Here is a 25,379-nt window from a genome sequence, read left to right as displayed (position 1 = left end):
GTACTTTGATCCCTGAAACCTAAAATTTCAGATTTCACGCGACATAACATTTCGCTCTCTCACTTCTGCTCTAATTAAAAGTTGCACTCTCCAGGCTCGTCGAATCTGTGAGCTCGTCCAACCTGTAAGTACAAACCCTATCTTCCCCTTGTAAATTCATTGAATGATATTAGGTTGTTTTGTTAAAGGGTTTTAGGTATATGCTTTGCGATCTGTTAATAATGTGCTTATAGGTATGGGTTCATGGATTTTCTGTTTAATGGGTTCATGACAAGATCAAATAAAGGTGTACTTTTGCTGGAAATCAACACAAAAAGACACATCACCAACTTCCAAATGATTTCCAGCAAAAGGACACCTTTATTTGATCTTGTCATTTTCCGCTCTGGAGAAGGTGCAAAGTGCACCAATGCTTATAGGTATGGGTTCATGGATTTTCTGTTTAATGGGTTCATGGATTACATTATCTGTTATGTTGAATTGGGAATGGATTTAATTTTGTCGTATCTTTTAATCACCCTATGTTATGTTGAATTGGGAATGGATTTATTGTTTTCATGCTTGGTTTCATGTATATGTTGGTTTCTTGCTTGGTTTCATATATATGTTGTGTTCTTAATGGGTTTTGTGTTCTTGAAAATAAACTGAGACACGACGAATTTTAAGGCGTACGACGACGATTACACGACGGTGTTTTTAAACTACCGTCGTTGTATTACTTATACACGACGGTTTTTTCATAAACCGTCGTTTGTATTACGTATAATAGACGACGTCTGTTGAAAATCCGTCGTCTATATATGCCAAATACGTCTGTTTTTGATTAAAACCCGTCGTCTCTGTTGTTTATTACTTGCGATTAGATCATTGTATAATCTGCTATAGTGATGGTCATTGCCTGTATTTTCACTTTATTATAGATAATAGGTTATAGTGTCGGAGATGGATAAGTCATGGATGCACTCGTCCCGAAGGTTGCATTGCTGAGCGGTATATAGCTGAAGAAGCGGTAGAGTTTTGTACTCAGCATTTATCTGATGTTAGTACAGTTGGAGTGCCTTCAAGCCAAAAGATGGGAGTTTCAAAGCCATTATCAGGTTGCACAGTGAGCGTAGTTGATCAGGACCTGTTGAATCAAGCACATCTATATGTCTTGGAGAATACGGAGGAAGTCCTACCTTATATCGAGTACGTATGAGTTTTATTCTTTAAGTTTCCATTTAAAATTATTTCTTATGTTTATCTTATATATTTGGGACCGTAATGCTTGAATTTTTCGTGTCATGTAGGCAACATATGATCCACATCAAGACTGCTTATCCAAAATTTAGAAAGAGAACAAAGTGGCTGCAGGATAAGCACAATAGCACTTTCATTCAATGGCTACGCTTCAAGGTATATGTTGTTGAATAACGTATTTCTCTTTTAATTTTCTTCTTATTTATATGTTAGGATGAATTAAGATATGATTAATTTGCAGGTTCAAAGTGAACTTGAGGAAGACAATCATGGCGTATCAGAAAATTTAAGGTGGCTAGCAGCTGGTCCAAACATGTCAGTGCCATTATATAGGAGCTATCTTATTAAAGGTATTAAATTCAATATCAAGGCACAAGATGATGTGCGGACAACTCAAAATAGTGGAGTTTATTTACTTGCACATACCATGCAAGTTGCTAGTGCCAAGGATAAAAACCCAATTCTCTCAAATATGGGTTTCTATGGTGTCATTCAAGAAATTTGGGACCTTGACTACCAAAAGTTTACAATCCCAGTCTTTAGGTGTGATTGGATAGATAGTTCTGGTCTTGTAGTCGACGAACTTGGATTTACCCTTGTAGATTTGAGTAAAATTGGACATAGGAATGACCAATTTGTTTTGGCTTCTCAAGTCAAACAAATATTTTTTGTTGACGACCCGATGCATCGTGGTTGGTCGGTAGTGTTATCAATGCCTAGTAGAGAATATAATGATGTTATTGGTGATGAAGTATTAGGTGATGTGATAATTGAGTGTGAGCCATTTACTAGAGGGATGCCAAATGTTGACACATTTGATGAACTGGTAGGTGAGTTAGGCGGTCAAAATATTCGAGATGGGTGTGAAGATATATGGATTGAATGATGCTTATGTAATTGGCAGTGTATGACATTAATTTTGTAATATATTGTAATGTGATTTCTTCACTTTCTACGTTCAAATAAAACACGACGTTATTGTGAATCAGTTATTCAGCATATTTACCGACGTCTTAAAGCAACGTAACAATGAAGAACCACGACGCTATTGTGAAGCAATTATTCAGGATATCACGTCGGTGAAGGATAAAGAACCGCCATGTAATTCAAAATAACACGACTCCAATCCCATAATACCGACGTCTAAAAAACGAGATATGTAATCTGAACGTTAAAAAATACGACGTCATCATACATTTTCCACGTCGCAAGTTCTTTTATAAACGAAGAGGAACGAAATTAATTCCGACGGAAATTCATTATAACCGCCGTCTAATAACAATTAAACGACGTTATTTGTAATACGGCTCCCATCATAATCTACGCCGTCTATATGTTCTGTAATACGGCTCTCATTTATTTGGAACCGACGTTGTTTAGACGTTCAACGTCGTCTATATTATTAAGTGCGTCGTGAGTAATGAATACATATAAATACAACGTCGACTATATAAATGTATACGTCGTAAATAATGACACTGACAACTATTTCCACGTCATCTTTTTTAGAAAAATCGAAGTGGAAAATTTATTTCACGACGGTTTTTTGTAAATAAGAGACGTTGTAGAACTTTAGCAGACTAAACACGTCTGTTTTTATTGTTTTCCGACGTTGTTGTATTTAACAACGTCTAATATTTATGGTCGTTGTTTGTTTCTGAAAATAGGACGTATAAATTTTTTAATACGACTCTCATATATTTGTAACTGACGTTGTTTAGTTTTTCAACGTCTACTATAGAAACACATACGTCGTAAATAATGACACTGACAACTATTTCCACGTCATCTTTTATCGAAAAATCGAAGTGGAAAATTAATTGTACGACGGTTGTGTTTATATGTGCGACGTAGTAGGTATCAATAACGTCGTCTTCTAATGTATTTAAAGACGTCATATTTTTTATTGTCGTGAAAATTATATTTAACGTCGGCGTATTTTTATTGTCGTCGTTGTATGTCTATCTTGCGGCTTTGTTCTCTTAATATGTGTCATATTTTCCCTTTTTAACGACGGTGTTTTTAGAGAATTGGTCGTCTATTATCATCCTCGATTGCTTTTTTTAGATCTTTTTGCAGTACAAAGACGTCGTTTTGTATTTTTTGATGACGTTGTATTGTTTAACAACGACGGTTATTTAGCGTCGTGGTTTATGAGGGAAAAGATGACGGTGGATTCCACGACCATTGAAAAACCAAATACACGACGGTGATTTACCGTCGTCTTTTTGCTTTTTTGTAGTAGTGAGTATTCTATAATTTCTCCAAAGAGGCATGCCTAAACTATTAGTTTACATTTTTGAACGCAGAGACATAAAAATTGTTCAATGTTGCTCATGCAGATTTTGTTAGAAATAGCTTTTTTGCTTGTCTCAATTCATTATACTATTATGCTAGCTTGTTTATATTTCATTAGGATAAAAAATTGAACAAGATGATTGATAAAGAAATTGTAGGACACAAAATCGTAGCAAAATAGTGTAGTGGTAAGTGAGTATCGTTCCGCAGAGACTAAGACTAATTAACTAAGTACTGATTATGATTAATCCTAAACTTTATCTGGATGTTCGAATGGTGAGGCTTTGATTTGAATTACGCAAGTAACTAACAAGAATGAACTAACATAAACAATAATAAAATTCGGCAAACACTAATGGTATGAGCACTAAGGTTCCGATTTCACCATAGCCAATTCTACCCTATTCATGTAGCCAGCTAATTCTAATTATTATCCATGTTAATGGTAAATTTCCCTTTATTATTCAATATGACATGCCTGTCTATACCAAAAGTATTCCTACAATCGTCCCACTCTATGCCTAGATGAAGAACTAAGAAGTAGAAACCCATTAAGTTCTATGGAAATTTATGGAAACCACACAAGCCTCGATTAACCTTCCAGTTCACTCAAGTAACCTGTGATATCAATTACTAGAAGCAAAATCCTAAGTTGGATATTCCTATCATCAACTCAAGCATCAAATCAATTAAGTGGTGATCAAGCACTCAAAGCATTAAGAACGGTAAAAGATACTTAACATGGAAAATACTATCAAATTAACATAAATACATAAATAAGGTATTCATGGCTAGGCTACATCGTAGCCCTAGCAAAGAGGAAATTAGAACATGATAAACTTATTGAGAATCACAGAGTGGTTGATGGTAGACATGAAGATGAACTCAAAAACTCCCAAAAAGCTCCAAGGTGGCCGGCAGCAGCAGGACTTCTCTTTGCAAGTATTGGGTATTTTCAGGTAGTGAAAGTATGGCCCCCTCTATGAGGCCAGCCCTATGCTATTTATAATACACAAATCCTTAACCTAGTTACAATCAAATACTACCAAAAATAAGTTTCCTAATATCTTTCCCAATATCTCTTTGATTGCTTCTCCAAATTCCACAAGGATTTAACCAAACTTCCTCCTTTAAGCTTTGACCGATTGATTGCCTTCTAAGAAACATCTTCTTTGTCTCCAATTAATCCTTGTCGTTCATCTTAATGGTTTTTGAGTCCAATTTGACAACTTTTCGTCCGATTCCTCTAATTAGGGACCAACTACTCAATTCTCACAAAATACATTAAACTCAACAATTTAACCCAAAAAAATCAATAAATAAATAAGCAATGAAGGCATAAAATACATGTAAAATATGGACTTATCAATGATTAAAACTAAAAAATTATAAAACAATTTGGGAGTGAACCCACTCAATCCAACGTGCCACAGTGAGCATCAGTTTACAACATATAGGAGAAGAGCTAGTCTCCTACAAGTTTTTCTGCTCTTAGAGCTTTTCTAGTGGTAGACTCCAGCCCGGGCAGGACAGGGCCCAAGTTCAGGCAAGTCATTCTAGTTGGCCAAGGTTGCTCGAGCAAGATGCGGGTCCCACGTGACTGGGCTAGCCCGCAAGCGAAAGCAGCCCGAGATCGAGCCTGAGGGGAGGTGATGTCATCGTTGACGCTAGTATGGGAATTCAAATTTGTTTTCCTTTGGTGCGTGCAACGTTAAAAAAAATTTGATTTTGCCGTGCGCTGACGCCAGGTTGGCGTCAACGTGCAGCCCTAAAGTCCACCAACGGTAAACGCCACGTGGCGTATTCTGGTAGCTCTGATCGTTTTTTCCCTCAAATCCAACGGCTGCCATTTTTTTAGGCTTAAAAAATCTGGAAGAAAAAAAATTTCGATTTGGAATTTTTATCTATAAATACCTACCAATGTTGATCACTTTCAAAACCAAATCCTCATACATTTTATTCTCCTTCTATTATTTTTCACTTTCTACACAAAATTTTCTTCACTTTCAATTTTCATATTTATTCACCATATTTATGGCATCTTCCATCGAAGCCGGAGGGTTGTGGACAAACGATGGAAGATGTCAAAATCTTGACGACAAGTTAAAAATTTAATTGCCGTTTATTCAATTTAATGTTATTCATTTATATATTTTCTTGCATTTTCAATTTAATTTTTTTAATAGATTATTCAAGGCAAAACAAAAAAAAAAAAGAAAACCATTACAAATGGCTCCTCAAGTGAACAAGCTCGTAGTGGGTTCCCTTGGTGCGTTCCGTGTTAGAAATAATGGCACTATTACGTTCTCCGAAGGAAAATACTCCCCCACGTCGTGATCCGGTAGAATCGCCTTCGCCAATGATCGAGTCATCCTTCTACTCGATTGTGTCGGACTATGAGGACCATGAGTATTTCAATTGTATGATGAGTAAGTAGGTATTTAATTGTATGATGAGTGAGATGTGAAATTTATAATAAATATGGACATATGGCAACGGAAAATCTTATAATTTTATAATAAATATGGACACGTGGTAACAAAAAATCTTATCTTAAAATTTAATCGGAAAATCTTATCTGAAAATTTATCCGAAATATTATATGAGAATTTTATATAATAAAAAATGACACATGGCAACCTAAAATATTCTCCAAATTAATTGTTTAGGCAAAAAAATTTTTTAAAAAAAAACTAAAAGTGAATAGTATTTGTCATTTGCCATGACAATGGGTGGAAGCACACCTTACTTTTTGCAAGGGCTGCCACTATTTATGTGAATAATAACAACCTTTGCCTCCCATTCAAGGGCGGAGCTAGGATTTTATATTTGAGGGGGCCATAATGTTAAACACAAAAAGTTTAGTTGTATAATTTTTCGGCCTATTGAGTAAACTATTGCGTACAAAAGCACTAAATTGAAATGAGTGGTTTTCTTTCATAAATGTAGTATGATTTTACTATTATATTCATATTAAAATACAATTTTGACAAGTATTGATTTGTGGTGAGGGGGCCATAGGCTTAAGTATAGCAATTTTTCTTTGCATTTGTTACCACATCCAATATATACATTCAAAAGGGTTAAATAAATTGGAGGGGCCAGGGCCATCCCAGGCCTTAGTATAGCTCCGCCCCTGCTCCCATTATCCTTTGCCATGGCAAATGAGTGGAAGTACTCTTAGACCATCTCCAATCATGTTGGGGCTAAACTCAAATTTTCACCCTCCAAAATATAACTATTCATTTATTTTCATGACTCAAATTTTTTTTCCTCCAACCTTGCAGACTCATAATTTAAGTCCACAACTTTATTAAATTGTTTAAGGAATGATTAACCCATAATTTTTTTTTTGTCATTAATTTTTCTTGACATTATTTTTGTTTCAACATTCGTGATTTAATTTTATGAACATTTTAACCTTAAAAAATTAAAATTTCAAAGCATAATAGATTTTGACTTAAAAATAAAACAAGGACAACCCAGCTTTTTTAGCCGTTGGATTCCAACGTCTTTCTCCCCTGAAGCTGCCATGTGTTGCGCAAAAGGGCTTCTGGCCAGACAGCTTTGTTGTCACACGGGGCCCACCTCTTTTTTCTCTTCACATGGGCTACAAAAACAGAGCTTTGGGCTCCACACAAATTACCAGTCCAGGCAAAACTTGAACTGGAATTCCACCCCAAATTTCACCTTTCTCAAATTTCCACCTCCTAAAATACATGTATTAGAGAAGAATTTTGAGTTCAAAACTGAAGATTTGGATTTCCACCCCAGTGATTAGAGATGGTCTTACATGCGTACAAGTCATTTCACGTAATCGTACTACGGTATAATACAATAATTTATTAGGCCCAAATCAATTTACCACCAATTAAGGCTGACCATATCACAAATTTGAGTTTAGTACATAGGGACCCGATAGGTTGCGTAGCCAATAGTTCCAAGACAGTGAAGGAACAATATTTAATAGACAACTCAACCAATCTTCTGATGGATTTAGGTTATTGGTTAAGTTGGAACTGCAAGGCACAAACACAAACACGAAAACGGATGGTTGGTTGCCTCTCCTAAATTACCCCTTCACCCTCAACAGTGCAAAGCCTCAACAATATGAGAGAGAGAGAGAGAGAGGCATTAATGGTATGGAATTAGCTAAAGCCTAAGGCACACACATGCCATGCCTGCAGTGTGCATCAGAAGCTGAGCGTAGCATAGAGCATAGCAGAGCGCATATATTGAATATTATGGCTGGGTGAATTGTAGCATGTTATTATCTTGGTCTTGCCTTACGTAGGCGGCTGCAACCCATGAGGAAAAAAATAAAAAATAACTCTCTCACTCTCTTGATCAGACAGTAAAAGAGACTGATTGATTGACCATGTATTGTCCCATCACAAAGGTCATGATGATTTACCTTTTCTTTTCTCTTTGTTTTTTTAAATTTTTCATGGGGTTTAAAAATTTAGTTTAAAATAAAAGTCTCTTGTCCTGTATTGTCTGTCAGATTGGAATAATTGCTCTCCTCTCCTCTCTCCTATCTCCTATCTCCTCTCTCCTTTCTCCTTTTACCGCTAGTGATGGTGAAGCAACAAGACAGAAGGGGCACAAAAACTAACCCTAAACCCAACCCTAGCTGTAGGAGCTATTGCCCCAAAGATCCTACAAACACCAAATTTAAAATTTTAAAAATTAAAACATGAGGAGAGTGGATGGATTGAGGATCATTGAAAAAGAAAAACCCATCCCTCCCCCAATCAGGGTTTTGTGACCAGCTTTACTTGCAAAGCTGTTTTATGTTTTTTCTCAACTCCTCCTCCCTCCCCCATCCTAGCATCAAAAGATCTTGTTTGGCAGACTCTATATCTCCACATTATTGGACCTTGTGTTGCCAAAATCTCATACCCTATTATCATTTTTTATTTTTGCTTTTTATCACAAAACGTCTCTGACGTTTGTGAAACTATCAGATTGCATCCTTAAAGTTTTTTTGTATCACTCATGGTCTCTAACGTTAATATAGATGCTCTTAAATAGTCCATCTATCCAAAAAACTGTTAAATCCAAAAATATAATCTTCAAATCATCCAAAATTATAAATATTTATTTATTTATTTTAATTTCCTTCCCTTTTCTCTTTCTTTCTTCTCTTTCTTTTCTTCTTCTTCTCTCTCCTCCAGATTTCACATGCAATGATACCATAAAGGAATTATGCACATTAAGTCTCAAACTGAACCAAGCTAATTTGTATACTACATGCAAGGACACTAGAAAAAGTGAATTTTCCATTTGTTTGACAGTTACATGAATTCTCTAGAAAACAATTGTTAGATAACAGGGTTCATTAAGAGTAGGTTGCACCTAAAGTAAAGCAGTATGTACCAGTTCTACACAATCCGAAGTACAGTCTAAAGAAGCCATACTTGAATTACACGCACCCATTGACCCCTCTTCCTTAGGATTCTCAAGGCCTTAACAGCTGCAATCAATGGAAACTCAGTCTCCCAAGCTGTCCATTTATCTAATGCTCCATAAACTGTCTCTTTCTCGTTAGGAAGATCGGAGATCTGTCATTCAATATCAATGAAGAAAAAACAGAGCAGCAACAGGATCTCAAATATTTTATCTAACAAAGAAGAAGAAGAAGAAAAGAAAGAGAAAAAGAAGAAGAAGAAAGAAAGAGAGAAGGGAAGGAAATTTAAAAAAAAAAAAAATTATAATTTTGGATTGATTTAACGATTATATCCTTGGATTTAACAGTTTTTTTTTACAGAAGGACTATTTAAGAGCACTTATATTAACGTTATGGACCATGAGTGATACAAAAAAACTTTAAGGATGCAATCTGATAGTTTCGCAAACGTCAGGGACGTTTTGTGATAAAAAGCCTTTTTTTTTTTTTTTTTTTTTGTAAAAGAGGAAAACATTGATAACAATTAAGAGGATACAATAGTATCATCTTATACAATTCAATCCAAGTTGCAATAGTATTACAATTAAGTGCATGCCTTGCTAGAAGATTAGCTACTTGATTGCACCTCTTTGGATTGAAAGAAACAGTAACATCATCAAATTGTTACAAATTCCTCTTAATATCATCAATGAGATGCCCATGACTCTTACTCACCATTCTTTAAGTTGTTTACCGTTGCTTGTGAATCAGACTCAACCAATATAGAAGAAAAGCCAGCATCCCAAGCAAACTTCATCCCGAATTAAAGTGCCATGATCTATGCATATTTAGGGGAGATGGCAGTGACAAGAGGAAGGCCCATGACTCTTCCTCACCATACCCTATTATCATTATAATTTTATTTTTGTGCTATATGAACATTTGGTTCTGGGCGTCTAGGCTTCTAGCACATGCTTATTTGGTTTTTTATGTCTGTTTTTGCTGAGAATGGTTAATTCAGTAAGTGTATCAAGTCTGTAATATTAATTAGAAGTCAATGAATGCTGAAATGTCATTACCATGGTGGTCAGATTTGTTGCTGCTATCTAGAGTCGCTTTCTAAATGATTACTATTATAACCATTGTTTCTTTCATTTTTATGAAAGTTTTGCATGTTAGTGAATTCAAACAAGTGATTATGTCATTTTGCATTTAAAGATTTTCAGAAAAACCAGCAGGAATTTGGCATCACTGTATCAGAAAGCAGAGAGAAGAGAATGATGGAGTTCAAAAAGACAAATTAGTAAGGATTTGCTATTAGTCAAACAAGCCTTTTTGGTACAAAAAACTATTCATTGCATTGCATGCACAGCCGTACATAGTGTTTTGAAGATCTTCTCTCTGTTAAATATTTTTTAATTAATTTTCTCGTCTCTCGTCTCTCGTCTCTCGTCTCTCTTCTCTCTCTCTCTCTCTCTCTCTCTCAGAAACTTGAAAATCCGAGTCATCAAAATCCCTTTTTATTCTTTCTGAGTGAATTACGTAACTGAGAGGGTAAAAGATGTGAGACAGATGAGAGAGAGAGTCAGAGAAACAAGGCATGGATGGTAAGTCACACTCACTCATCACTCGCTCTGCTTTTCCTCTGTTTTTTCTCTGTACTTCCCTCCCCTCGCCTCGCCTCCCCTCCCCTCCCTTCTCTCAAATCAAGCTGTCACCAATATCTCATGCCTCTCTCTCTCTCTCTCTCTCTCTCTCTCTCATGTACACACACAGCAGATTCTAATCCTTCATGGTTTTTGGGTCCACCAGTGCCTAATCTGATGCTCGCTTTTGACCATTTGCTGAAACCAAACACATATTTGGAATGTCAGTCTCTTCTGTTTCTCTCATTTATTTCCTTCTCTTTCCACACATTCTATATTATATAACCTCCATCCATCCATCTCTTCAGGAACTACCATGTCTTCTTTCCCATTTACATCACTTCATAGCCCACACCTTAACAACAAACACCATTCAATCTTCAATTCAATGCCTGTCTTTTCTTTCTTAACATGCTCTTGCCCTCTTCTTGTCAAGAAGAAGCACCTGCTGCTATCACTTGATCATCAAGTCATCGCCAACTTCTGGGACCCAGTACCAGCAGCACTTAGGCTTCCATCACAAATGGAGAATGAGGCCGAGGACGTTTGATATTTCATGGTGCTATCCTAATTGAGCTTCTCTATTTTACTTTTCTTCTTTCTTTTAATTTCACTTCACCATCATCTACTTGATCTCTTGCATACTTTCTCTAGTGTCATCCTATATTTCTCGTGTCTTTTCTCTCTTTCTTGACCTTGCAAGACTTTTATGTCTTTGCATAACCATCCTCACCACCCTCCATTGACTTCTTGTCTTGTGTTCTTTCCTTCATCTTTATCAACCCTCCTATATTAACCATCCTTGTCTATCCCTCTTGAGCTTGATTAAGTACTATGGATTTGCAGTTTGTTCTTAGTTTTATATGATTTGTATTATCTCCATGTACTGTGTACTATAGGGTTGGTTGAATAATATTTTTCTGAAGAAGGTTATGTTATTCTTCATTTTTGTCGCCTACCAAATTTGTTTATGTTCTCTGATATAATAACCATTACCAGAAGGGAAAAAAAGAAAAAGAAAAAAGTGAAAAAGGGCTAACAGATTATGTGTTTTCCTAATTTTCATGGGGGTGTTTCATGATGGCTTTGAATAATTCATACTAAATATATTTGCAGCGTTTCATGACCTTTTTGTCCAAACTGCAATGTCAGAAATTAAATTAATAAAATGCTCAACTAAATTGAGTTCAGTGAGCCTAGTGGATATGCTCTTTTGGAATGAGTGTAATGTTATTTTCAAAAGAATAATTAGATCCCAAGTCCAGCCAAAGCAAGTAAGATTCCCAAGTTCACCTTGCATTTCCATATTTTTGGCAACAAGGTGGAGAAAGAAAAGATAGATAAATTTAACATAATGAAGAACTGTTACATGGTTCAGAATTTATGTTCAAACAATGAGAGAGAGAGAGAGAGAGAGAATTCTGTAAATCAGAACATCTCTTTTGAAAAAAAGAATATTATATTTACAATGTTACACCATCCAATAATCATCACAAATTGAAGATGATTTAGCACATTATGGACAAAAAATCGGTGGAAAAAAAAATACATCCAAAAGTAGTCAGAATACAACCAAAAAATCAAAGGACTAAAAGCCATTCAGCATCCACTGCCAGTCGTTACATTTTGATTGAGTGCAGAAAACCATGACCTTCTGGCCTCAGGTTGCGATGCTGATCGTCTAAAGCCAGATCTAGAGCACCTAGCCAAATGGTTCCGCAACTTCCTATTACCGGAGCTTGGAACCAAACAAGGATTAATATTTGGAGCTCCCATGCAAAGGTTGTAGTTGATCTTGAATGATGGGAACTTCTGGCAGCTTAAGGACCGGAAAGATCCGAGAGGAGATTTACCAGAGCAACGGAACTCAGGCTTGCATAATGGGGTTGTTATTGAGGCGGAATCTGGCTCCTCAGCAGAACATGAGCACAATGATAGGGATAAACTTGTTCTTGGATTCTCCTTAACCACTGATCTTGTTCCTCTAAGCTTCACAAATGAAACTATGCCACTTCGGCAGAGAGGACATGCAATTGAGCCTGGGGGACCATGAGACACAGTTGTAGTGCAGTTTGTGGAACAAAGGTACAAGGCACATCTTGTGCAAAACTCATGATCACAACCTGCACCACGAGATTTGTTATTGTCCTTGGCAACCAACAATATGCATGATTGTACCATCATGCATGCAAAAAGCCAGTAGTAAGAAAAGGATTTCAGAACTCAGAGAACAGATGAAACAATCAAAATGAGCAATGTATTAAAAATTAAATTAAATTTAAAAAAAAAAAAAAAAAAAACCAATCTGAAATTATTAATATGTTGACTACCGCACAATTAACTCAGAATTTTCAAAATATGGGGATTGCCTATTGGTCATAACAAGTCTACCGGTTAAAGGGTATAGTTCTGATGTACCCAATTTATAATACTTCATTTAGATTCTTACTGTAATTAAATAAGAAAATATAATCTAATTTGTGCACAGGGCACGATTGCAAGTTCCACCATCTCACCAATGCGGCCCTATATAACAAATAATTATAACTACCAAGGTGCATCTTGGTACTGATTCACCATTCTTTATGGAGATAAGAAAGCCATAGAAAAAGTGTTAATGTGCAAAACCTAATTACATAAAAACATACAAATGTACCTAAACAAAGAACGAAATAATGTAGTAACACTTGATCAACTGCATCATAACTGCATGCGCAGATGTAATACCAGTCTGCTGTAACACATTCACAATCAGATGATTGATTCCTGGAACTAAAGAAGCTGTCCAGCAACAAGAGGGAGACAACAGAGAAGCACTGAAGCTAGACAAACATTTTCCAGTTCAATGGAAAAATACTTCCTCTAAACATACAATAATAAGGTTTGACATCAAAATCCTTACTTTAGGTAAACACATCTATCATGTTCAATACCCCTAAAATGGGAACTGAGGACTGAACAGAGCATTCACTAGATGCATCTATCTATCTCCTTCTGCCCAAACCAATGCTATAGCATTACCTCTAATTCTACACTCTCACCACTACTTAATTTGCCCACATGAACCATCACCAGGGAGCCTTTTGGAGTGTAAGGATATATTTGCATTTGCTACATTGAGGGATTAAGAAAATGATGCTTGTTCCATATCACTCATTCTCCAGTGTTATATCTCTTTCTTCCCGGAGAACATATTCAAATGCATAGATGCAGGTGCCCCCAAAAAAAAAAAAAAATCATTAACTTCTACAATCCAAAAACTTTCCCCACATGTATATACATCAAATTATGTGGTTTTTTCATGTAAACTTACCAAAGATAGAGAATCATGATAATATACACTCTTAGGAGAAATTTACCTTCTGCAGCCACTGTGCACTGCTGTTCCAAACAGACTACACATGGATCTTGGCATGTAGATAAAGAATCACTGTTCCTCCATCCACATTCTCTGGAAATGGCACCAAAGGAAGAGAATAAGGTTGAAGCATTTCTAAATGTATATAAACCTAACCACATCAACAAACTGATGGCAGAGAACATGTGGAATGCAGTAGTATTTGTTGACTTTGACATGCTCCAACAATTCAAATAAGAAGGTTTCTTCTAGTTTTATTTATTTATTATTTTGGGGTGGGGTGGGGAGAGGGGTGCTAAAGTAGATTGAACGCATCTATATGACATAACTTTCCTTTCTTTTAGAGAAGTTTGGCTGTACTTAATTTCTTAGTTGCAGCAGTGAATTACAGATACTCATGAACTGAACCAATTTAGAAATTACAAACAATTCTGTAGTAGAGTACTAAGTCAATAGATTTAACAAAATATACTCACCTAGCAATCTTCACAATACTCATAAGGGGAAGGGATAGGTACGGTGAAGGAAGAATTTGTGACTGGACTTGCTGCTCCGTGCTTAGGATTTCCTCGAGCCAGTCTCTATGCCATGAACGGGCCACCATCAAGGGAGTCCATCTTTGAACAAATAAAAACATAAAACAGGGTTAAGTTAAAGACTTGTAGTTGAGTAAAGAGAATTATGAAGTTACTGCAGATGGGAAAAGAAAAGAAAAAGAAAAAGAATGAAGTCATGAAACAACTGATATCACTTCAAGGAACCAAATATAATGATCCATGGGATTAAGATCTAAATTTTACTGGCCAATGGTTGAAATTTAAAACCATGCATCTATCTAATTATTGACTTCATAATCCGCATTTTCAGGTCCAATGGCACAGTTAACAATATAAGAATACAACTCTGCTAATCCAAACACTACAATCTGATAACCAGGTCGAGAAGATATTTAAAGTTTGGATTACACACACACTCAGAATACACGGAATCATAGGCCACTGCAGCAATGGTGCCTAAAAGCAACGGAGCCAATGGCCCTTTGAACAAGGGGGCAGATTCCCAGGCAAAAAACACAAAGCTAGAAAAGAAAAACCAACACACACACAATGAATACACGGAATCATAGGCCACTGCAGCAATGGTGCCTAAACACGGAATCATAGGCCACTGCAGCAATGGTGCCTAAAAGCAACGGAGCCAATGGCCCTTTGAACAAGGGGGCAGATTCCCAGGCAAAAAACACAAAGCTAGAAAAGAAAAACCAACACACACACACACACACACACAATGAATACACGGAATCATAGGCCACTGCAGCAATGGTGCCTAAAAGCAACGGAGCCAATGGCCCTTTGAACAAGGGGGCAGATTCCCAGGCAAAAAACACAAAGCTAGAAAAGAAAAACCAACACACACACACACACACACACAATGGCCCTTTAGGCTAAGTATGGGGAAGAGAGCAAGGGGGCAGATTCCCAGGCAAAAAACACAAAGCTAGAAAAGAAAAACCAACACACACACACACACACACACAAGGAGCAAGACTAGTTTGATGACTAGTTTGATGACACACACACACACAAAGAGCAAGACTAGTTTGATGATAAGTAATTCTAACAGGATTTCAAACAAGACTAGTTTGATGATAAGTAATTCTAACAGGATTTCAAAGGTGGTCGGTCATCCAAATTTAAACAGATATCACATAATGTCAAAATTACATGCAGTTATCGCTCAAATAAACAAAGAAAATTTGACACTTGAGGGCAGTATATGGGTTCAATCATGACACTCACTTGAATCCATGTAACACAGGTCAAAGTATTATTAAAATAAATATTCCAAGTGAAAATTACAATAGACTTTGAAACAAATCAAAAGTAACATAACAGGCATTGGGTACATACCCATTGGCATTTTCAGCATTCAGACTGGCACCCCTGGAAATCAAAATCTGAACCAGAGCATATAAAAATAGTAATAGCAGAGCATAAATACTTGTAAGGATGTAACAACATTAATGCATATTTTTGTGTAAATGAAGAACATACTTGACAACACTGTGCATTTCCTCCGCATGCAGCATAATGTAGGGCAGTGCTTCCAGCACCTGCAAAGTGATCAGTATAAAGGATGGTTTAGGAAATACATTGTGCAAAATCATATTGGAATGACGGGAGTCTTTGAACATTAATGTTTCAAGAGGTTAATCAACAGCATTACATGGAATTACAATTAACACGAAGTTAAAAAATGTCTTGGGAATTAATTTAGATATGGTTGGGCTATAACTTTCTATACAATAGCAGAAAAGGAAATACACTCACAAAGTTTGCGGAAAACATGGAAAGATGAATGAATGTATGTTGTATTCTATGTATTGTCCAATTCCTATATTATAAAACAACTCAGTAGATTTGCTAAGGCAAGTGAATGATGCTAATTGCTGAAAAAGGATAATTATAAATTAAAGTTACCTATTAGATCAATTGTAGTTCCATCTTGCACAGTAACCTTAAAAACAGAAGCCCCTAAATCCAAAAGTAGTTGTACGCTTTCAACATGGCCGTTCAACGCTGCCATATGCAGCGCAGTGATTCCTCCATCAGCAGGCCTATTAATTATCTGGACCAAAACACTGATGCACGCAAAGAACAGAAAAATAAATCAATAGAGAATATTGGAAAAGATAAAAAGAGGGTGCAAAGGGAACTGGAAGTGGAAGTACTCATGGTTAAACTCTGCAATTGATTCTTCATTGCTTGATGCATTCCTTAAGGTACTCCAAAAATCGGGAGTGCTGGGAATGTAATCAACAAGGAGGAGCCGGATGCACCGAGAATGACCATTCAAAGCAGCAAAGTGGAGTGCAATACCCCCATTCAGATAATCTGCTCTGTGAATCTGAAATCCGGTTTTCCAAAATTTGTCATACTTCTTAACCCTATCAATGTCAAAGGAACATTGAAAAAATTGGGTTGGAAGTAACAATCTTACTGTGGCTTTAGAAAGAACCAATGTCTGAACAACCTCCCAATGACCATGTTGGCAAGCTTGCATCAAAGCAGTCTGTTCACCAAGACATAGACCACAATTTCACTTTTTTGATAGAAAACTTAATTTTTAAATCCATAACAAAGCAAGTTTTGATATATATAATGACGCAAATGCTAAACTTCTAAAGCCACCATATTAGATCATTTTACCTGACCACGATAATTCCGGAGATTGATATCGACTCCAGACTCTAGCAAGAGAGAGACTATCTAAACACATGGAGAACAAAAAAATACAATCAATCATAAAAGATAAGCAAAACCTTAAAACAAAATTAGACCAATTTCTTAAGCAGATGCGTATTAGACTTTATACCTCATGGTGGCCCTGAGCTGCAGAATAATGGAGAGGGGAATTACGAACACCAAAAGTAGAGTACCTTGCCAGGCGAGGATTACATTCCAGCAAGGCCTTGGCCTCTTGAAGATCTCCATCTCTTGCTGCTGAAACTAATCGCTCTCCGGATGCTGAACATCCAAATGAATTTCCCATAACGCTGAGAAATTTCATGACCCTCAAATACTACCAAGCCAAAAACTGAGAGATAAAAATGAGCACGCTAAACCAAAATTTTGCTTATTTTCTCCAAACTTCCCTTATTTTCCTCAAATGTAGGACATCATATCCTTAATCCATCCAAAATATATACAAAAAGGATATCGAGAGCAATAAAAAAAAGTTATCTTCTCTATACATAAAAGTAGAAGGTCGTCCCCTGCACCAAACCAGAAACAACTACCCTCCTTCCAATGACAGATTTCTCAAAAGCAAATTGGTTGTAACGGTCAGTATCTCACTAGAAATCACTCTCCAACAAACCACTCTCGAACTAACAATATACAAAAAAGATTACGAATGGTACTGTTCACAGATTAGTTAAACATTTCGTGAACTTCGAGAAAACCAACAAAGACATACAGGAACGTTAAAACCTTATCCAATAAAATCCAATTTCGTCTCCAGAGAATCATAATCTTTCAAACCAACTTCAGCACTACCAGACATTCCTCCAAGAATCAAAAAAATTTCCCTTAACGGCAAAACCCACATCCCAAATTTCCCTTAAAAGATAAAAATCTTCGACACCCACTTCAGATATTCCCCCAAGAACCAAAATCTTCACTGCCCAGATGCGACAGCACAGAATCTTCGATCCCCAATATCAGATAAGCTGTAAAGAATCAAAATCTTCAAAACCCAGATGGAAAATCTCCTTCTGGGTTTTAAAGGAAGCTGATCAAAGATAGAATGTACACTATAATGGGCTTGGCAAGAGGAAGGGAGGAATGAATGAATGAATGAAATGAAGATTGTCTTCAAATGGGAAATTTTTGCCAAAAAAAGAGAACGCAAAAAGAAAAAAAATATATATAGAGAGAAGTGGGTGATTTATCAGGGACAAGGACAGCAGCTTCTTCCTCAACCTCAACCAACAATAGCCTGCAAGAAAAGCGTGTCTGCGACTCTCCATGATTGGATATTATTAGGCAGTCAACTTAGTAGTTGGCTTTGTCCGTACCCTCCTTCCCTTTTTACTTCCGGGACAATTGTTACCAGTCCACGCAGGGCAGCTGACTCACCTCATCCTCATGGACTTATTTAATCCCACCCACATAATACACTCATCACCTTATTTTGTTTTTCGATTATTTGTGCTTTCTAGTTTTGATTAGGGTTAATTTCAATTTTATACTCTAAATTTTCACCCATAAAATATGTTTGCTTATGCACATTCAAATTTTAGCAATTATGTACCTTAATTTTATTAATTATTTGGAATTTGATTTCAGCGCTAACTTCACAAGATAAATTTCCATTAATTGCCTACGTAGTAGGCTTGTGTCCTACATGTTCGTTTCTTTCAATGCTAGTTGAGTATTTTAGGACAATTAATGTCAAATGGGTTTGGGCGGGATTTTTGTGTGTAAAATGTGTTTGGGTGGGAAAACATCTACCGCCCGAAAATGCCTTTCAATTGGAATCAAAAGAAGCGAATAGGTATGACTAAGCCCTGCCACATAGGTAATTAACATAAATTTTGACGGTAAAGTTAATGACGGAACTAGATTGCACAAAAAATTAATAAGAATAGGGTACATTATTGTTCACAGGATCAACTACAGCAAACTTCCCAAACTATGAGGGTCATTACAAATTGGGTTTTTAGGTTCAATGGTCCTTGGACTTTGACCCGATTCTCATTTTGGTCCCTCAATTTCCAAAATAGTTTCTATGGTCCTTTAACTTAGGTTTCGTTAGGAAAAATAGTCATACCGTTAATTTTGTTAACTTTTTCTGGTACATTTGACCATGGTGTATTGTTGAGGGTCAAAAACAAAAATTACTTGGCTCATGATGTATCTCCTCTTGAAGAATGATGTGGCCCACCAACCATTGGAGACTCGTTTGACCGGTATCGCAACTTATAAAAACCATACAAATGAGACCCTTCGTTACCCAATATGTTGAATGTTGATGTGGGAAATGTACCATTTTTTCATGCTGATGTGGCACACAAAATTAATAAAAACTAATAAAAATGAAATTCATTTAAAAAAATATATATAAATATAATTAAAAAAATTAAAAACTAACCGAGAACCCCACCAACTGCTAGCCACTCCACCCCCACCCTTAGCCTCAGTTCTCCATCCCCATCTGGTGCAGCCACGACAGCTGCCAACCTCAACCCATGTAGCCACCGTACCTTCAAAGCACACCCTTATCCCAGCTAGAGATGGCAAACAGACTAGGCCGGCCCGAGCACGACACGCTTAAGTAAAGCTTGACACGGCACATATCGTATCTTTGGGCGGGCTGGGACGAGGTAATTAGGCACAATGGGCTGACTAGGCCAGTGGCTTGTCATGGGCCGTGCCGACTGAAAACCCAATGGATCGACCCATTTAAAGCCCATTTATTAAATTATATTTGTTTTAGATAAAAATAATACATTATTATATTAAATTCAAGTTTATTCTTTTCTCTAATAATATATATTAAAATTTAATGTTTTCTTTATATAATATAATAATTTTATTTTTGAAGTTTTAATTTTTAAAACCCAACAATAATCTAGCAATTTTCTATTTAAATGTACTTTAAAGAAAATTATTTGCCCCTTTTTTTTTTTACAAATAATAAATCTTGTTCGTATATACATAATTGTAAAAAAGATTTAAATGAAGTTGTTTAAAATTTTACCCAAAAAAAAAAAAAACAATACCTGAGTTAAATTTGGGGTGGGCGCATATCGGCCCGTATAATAGGGTCCGACACGAGCACGGCCCAATCCCATATGGGCTAGGGTTGTAGACTCGGGCCGACATTGATGATTTTCATAAATTGACGGACCTAACATGACCCGTTCATTAAATGGACTGACTCTAAATGAGCCAAGCAGGGTCGACATGGCCCGTTGGACATCCATAATCCCACCCACCACATCGTACATAGACCATTTTGATTATTGGACTACAATATACAAGGACCCATTCAAGGAAGCAAAACTTGTATGAAACGGGGATATAATTGTTTTACTATATTCAACCAATTATATATTGTCACGTAAAAAGTTATCACTCATGGCATGCCGTGATTGATCGGGTGCTATCCCCATTTCACAAAAGTTTTTTTTAATTTATTTAAATTTTTATAAATTTTTGGTATCAAATAGAAACTTCATTGGATAAACTTCAATGATACAATTAAAGATATCAACAAGACATCTAAATTATCAATCCCAAGAGGGCAACAAACTAACATGTTAAAAGCGAAAACTCACTCGGACAAAAGCTCCATTAAAACTATTAGTTCTCATCACCACAATTAATCAAAAACGGTACACAAATATTTCTCCATTCAAGGACTCGTGCAGAAATAAATCAATCTGAAATCATTTAGCCCTTTGATAATCATCGTGATTATTTTTTCGTATTTGTCAAAAATACAATGTTCATCTATTGATTTAATTATAGCTGATTCTAAATGATTTTTTATTCCGCGAATTTATTTTCAAAGATGATTTGAGAACTTAAAAATAAATAAAATTAAAGGAATCACGTCATGATATCACATTGTGGTCATGTTGAGCAGAAAGGAGAAGCCGGCGAAGACTTATTATATGCTTTGTTTTTTTTTGTTGCCAGTTATTGACCAATAATAATCATGTGACGCCAAGAGCATTTTAGAAAGCAAATACTAATTTAATGACTATGCCTTCCATTAACTAAACTAAAAATGCTTTTTGTGTGATCCAGCGTGTTAAAGCATGGCAATGAGCTAAAATATGCATTTTTGGTGTCCTATGGAGGGGTGTTTGGAATCTTCTCATTTTCTGCATTAATTAGGTTTTTATTTATTTATAAAATACAAGCGATAGTTTATAAAAAGAATAGGAGTATCTCACATACACAGTACACACTATCAAGATGCCATAGAGATACAAATCAAGTACTCATTGGACTTCAATATGTTTTCGACTATTTTCGTCAATATATAGAATTTGTTACTGACAGGACCCGCCCTGAATTTCTCGAAACTCGAGACGAATCCTGTGGAAATTCCAACATCACACCGATGCCGGGCCCACTTACTAAAGACCGAGACTTTCTACCAAAATTTTGGCAGAGTCTCCCTTGTAAATTAAACAATCCTAAAAATTTCAACCTGCATAAAACACATTTAATATCACCAATCGACAGCATGCACAAGATAATTTCATGCAATTCACATAATTGGCCTCCGGCCTTCAAATAACCCGTAACCAAACTACCAACAAAGTCCTTAAGCCAAATAATACCTTAAACAAGGCAAATAATAAACTCAAACATACTTATGAATGCCAAATGCAATTTACATCATTTTACTTTCCCAAATATCCAACATGGGAGGTCTGAACCTCCTAACACAATCGCAAATAGTTTAAAGTCTCAGCCTAAATCGTACAACAATCCAAAACGAGTTTTATAACTATTTTGACCAGACCACATTTACACAATTCTCCCTCAGCCAAACGGAAGTATGAACCATTATTTAATAGCGTATGAACCATTATTTAATCGCATCTCGTTTTCAACCGAATTTCAGGACCAATGACAAGGTCAGAACCAATCTTAATAAAACAACATAAATAAAATTTAGTATGCGACTGCACTTGGGTGGGACCTCAGGCTACCTACTTACCCTTACTGATGGATCAAGCTACACGTAATTCTTTTATCCATAGTCATGCACCAAATGATATACAACCGTTTCAGTAGTACAAGTAAGTTATTTCAAGAGTTATCTTTCCCCGTTTTGATTTAAATCACAACACACCAAACATAATTCTTTTTATACTATAACCTTTCTTCGATATAGTAAAATAATCCTTTTTTCTTCTCCTTGGTAGTGTCTCACACACCGTAAATTCCAACGCCATGTGTGAGACCTAATAATCATATATTCTTCCCATACGCCGGAAAATCCAACGCCACGTATGGGGTGTGTCTCACACGCCGGAAAATCCAACGCCACGTGAGAGACCATCTAATCACATATTCTTCCCATACGCTGAAAAATCTAACGCCACGGGGTGTGTCTCACAGGCCGGAAAATCTAACGCCACGTATGGGGTGTATCTCACACGTCGGAAAATCCAAAGTCACATGTGTGAGACCTAATAATCACATATTCTTCCCATACGACGGAAAATCCAACGCCATGTGCGGGGTGTATCTCACACACCAGAAAATCAAACGTCATGTGTGAGACCTAATAATCACATATTCTTCCCATACGTCGAAAAATCCAACGCCATGTATGTGGTGTGTCTCACACGCTGAAAAATTCAACGCCACGTGTGAGACCTAATAATCACATATGCCCTTTCCACACGCCGAAAATTTCAATGCCACGTGTGGGAAGCCTAGTAACTAGGGGATGGTACTTACATAGTATAATCCTACATCTTTCAATATTAACCCATAATTCTCATTTCCCAAATACCCCAAATTCAACCTTCCAATTTCCACCTCAAAATCCAATTCTCAATTTAATGTTACTAATATCTCAACTTATTAATTTCTCAATCTTTAATCCAATTTATATATATATATATATATATATATATACCCATTCCATGCATATTCTTTCAATAGTTGAAATTAATGCATATTTAACATAAATATCCACTCACTTCCTAATAATCATAGCCAAGCCCACGACTCCTTCTCACCACTCATCAAATCAATTTACCCACGCTCCTCAAATTCATAATTTCAATTATTAAAATAATATCCAAGAGTTTTCATACACTAACATAAAACACTCAAAATCCCCCTCATAGCCAACATAACTCAACTAACGGTCGAGACTCGTTAATAAGGTCATTCTAGTACTCCTCAAATATGGAAACTATATAGGAAGACTCACGGTCAACCGATAGGTCAAACTACCCCAACATGGTCAACTGGGCCCACGTAGCCCCCGACCTATGTTTTAAGATCTGAAAGTTCCTATGGGTTTCACAAGGGTTGAGATACACGTCCTGCAAGTTTGGTCCGAACCGGACGGTCGGATCGCTAGCGATCGGACGGTCAGATCGCTAGCGATCGCACGATCGGACGGTCATGATAAAACACAAACTTTAATTTTTTAAATTGGAACATCCGGGGCTCTGATCCATTATCCGTGAATTCCTACATGATCCTAGGAATGCCTATATCAAAATATATTGAAATGGAGTCGATCCAACGGTCCGAACATGTCAAATCCGGATAACGCCTAATATGCGATATCCGATCGACGATCAAACGATACCCAAAATCATATCCGAGCATACCGTCGTGCTCGGAACGACATAAGGATTATTATAGGACTCTAAGACCAGCTAAAAAGTGTCCCACACGCCGCCACACGCGCCGGCAGCGCATGGGTGTCCAAAGCGATAACACTTCGCCAGAAAAACTCAAAATCAATACTCATGGTTCCTACCCTAGGTTTAACACCCTATTTGGAGTCATTTTTGTTTTTGGACATATCCTGAAAAATGGCCGGAAGTGGCCAAAATCGAGATCTCAAAACTGGCCAAATTTGACTTCGAAAATCAAACTGCCTACACTCAAAATTAATGAAATCTTACCCAACCATCACCTAGATTATGAAAAATGGATGAATTTTCATACCTTGATCGCCAAAAATGGCAGCCGGAAGAGAGAGATTGGAGTCTGCGAAGTTTCGAGCAAAACCGGCCTAAAATTCCTATTTTCGACTACTGGAGCGGCGACCGATGTCGGGGAAAGGCCAGATCGTGATGCCAGGGCTGAGCCGGTCCTTTTGGCACTAGTCCCGTCCCCAGCCGTGGCCAGCGGCCAGAGTTTCGAAGAGAGAGAGAGAGGGAGAGAGAGAGAGAAATTAAATTTTATCAAACCTTTCTCGCAAAAATTATGATTATGCCACTGATGGTATTTTGATCATATCTTTTTCGTTACAACTCCGATTAGGGCCCACTACGTGTCTACAGACTCATCTCGTTGTGCTCTATGCAACGGCATAATCGAAATTCCAAATTCCTTTCCGGTCAAAAAGTCAACTTTAAACCTAATAAAATATTCTAGAGGCAAAATAGTCTTTTATCTGAATAAATTAATATTTACCAACTTTAAACCTAATAAAATATTCCACAGATCACATCTCTTAAAGACTGCTATCATGCCTGGGGCAATCTAATTTATCAAACATTCATTTGGGTAAGGATTTAAGAGTTTTATATAGAGATTTACAAGAAACAGAAGGTATTTGTTGAAAGAATTTCAATATCTAAAAGATCTAGAGGTCTTATAATCAGAGGGTCTTCCAAAATATATTTACCTGAAATTACTTGTAGGATGACTAAAAATGCCTAGAGGAAGGTGAATAGGCCAATTTAAGATTATAATCAAATAAATAAAAATAAACTTCGGTAGCAGGATTGATATGGCTTATCAATCCTGAAAGGTGCTGAGCATAAAATAAAAGAACACGCAGAGAATTATTTTACGTGGTAAAACCCCACCTCTGGGAAAAATCCACGGGACTCCTCAGTCCAACTCAAATACACTATAGAACGATGATTACAAGAAGTACTTACACACTTATCCTAGACACATTCTAAATAATGTTTACCGACTTCTTCGTAACTCAACTTCTGTCACGGGATGATCTTCGACACTCCTTATGTTGAACGCAATACTGGTTACGATTGCTTCAAGCTCGCCGGAGGAAAATTGCCACCACGATTTTGGTGCCCTCAACCGTATGAGTCACCGAACAATGCAAATGAATGCAATATAAATGATTAAAGTGTTTGATAAATCACCAAGTAAACATGGAATACTTGATGATTTATCTCAAATAAATGCACAGCAGC

At 36.7% G+C, this 25,379-nt stretch overlaps 1 protein-coding gene across 1 annotated transcript; it reads right to left on the bottom strand.

Annotated features, from left to right (window-relative positions):
• On the bottom strand, positions 11,992-18,513 carry LOC18790965 (probable E3 ubiquitin-protein ligase XBOS32). Its single transcript, XM_007225700.2, has 10 exons — positions 17,306-18,513; positions 17,140-17,199; positions 16,931-17,002; positions 16,662-16,837; positions 16,411-16,571; positions 15,985-16,043; positions 15,841-15,887; positions 14,407-14,547; positions 13,932-14,023; positions 11,992-12,695 (listed from the first exon to the last, which is right to left on the bottom strand). Exons 1-10 carry the CDS (start codon positions 17,498-17,500, stop codon positions 12,172-12,174), a joined length of 1,527 nt encoding a protein of 508 aa, XP_007225762.1. The 5' UTR covers positions 17,501-18,513; the 3' UTR covers positions 11,992-12,171.

This window comes from Prunus persica, chromosome G1, assembly GCF_000346465.2.
Source record: "Prunus persica cultivar Lovell chromosome G1, Prunus_persica_NCBIv2, whole genome shotgun sequence".
Classification (NCBI taxonomy): Eukaryota; Viridiplantae; Streptophyta; class Magnoliopsida; order Rosales; family Rosaceae; genus Prunus; species Prunus persica.
The sequence above is the reverse complement of the archived record's forward strand: the minus strand, read 5'-3'. Positions and strand labels throughout refer to the sequence as shown.

What these genes read in the sequence shown, in the direction of transcription:
- LOC18790965 (XM_007225700.2), bottom strand. Translation starts at nt 17,500, where the DNA reads ATGAAATTTCTCAGCGTTATGGGAAATTCATTTGGATGTTCAGCATCC. An exon ending in CAGCTCAGGGCCACCATGAG is followed by an intron (nt 17,200 to 17,305) that starts GTATAAAGTCTA and finishes CCATGTGTTTAG; the next exon opens with ATAGTCTCTCTCTTGCTAGA. An exon ending in GTGCACAGTGGCTGCAGAAG is followed by an intron (nt 12,696 to 13,931) that starts GTAAATTTCTCC and finishes CTCGTGGTGCAG; the next exon opens with GTTGTGATCATGAGTTTTGC.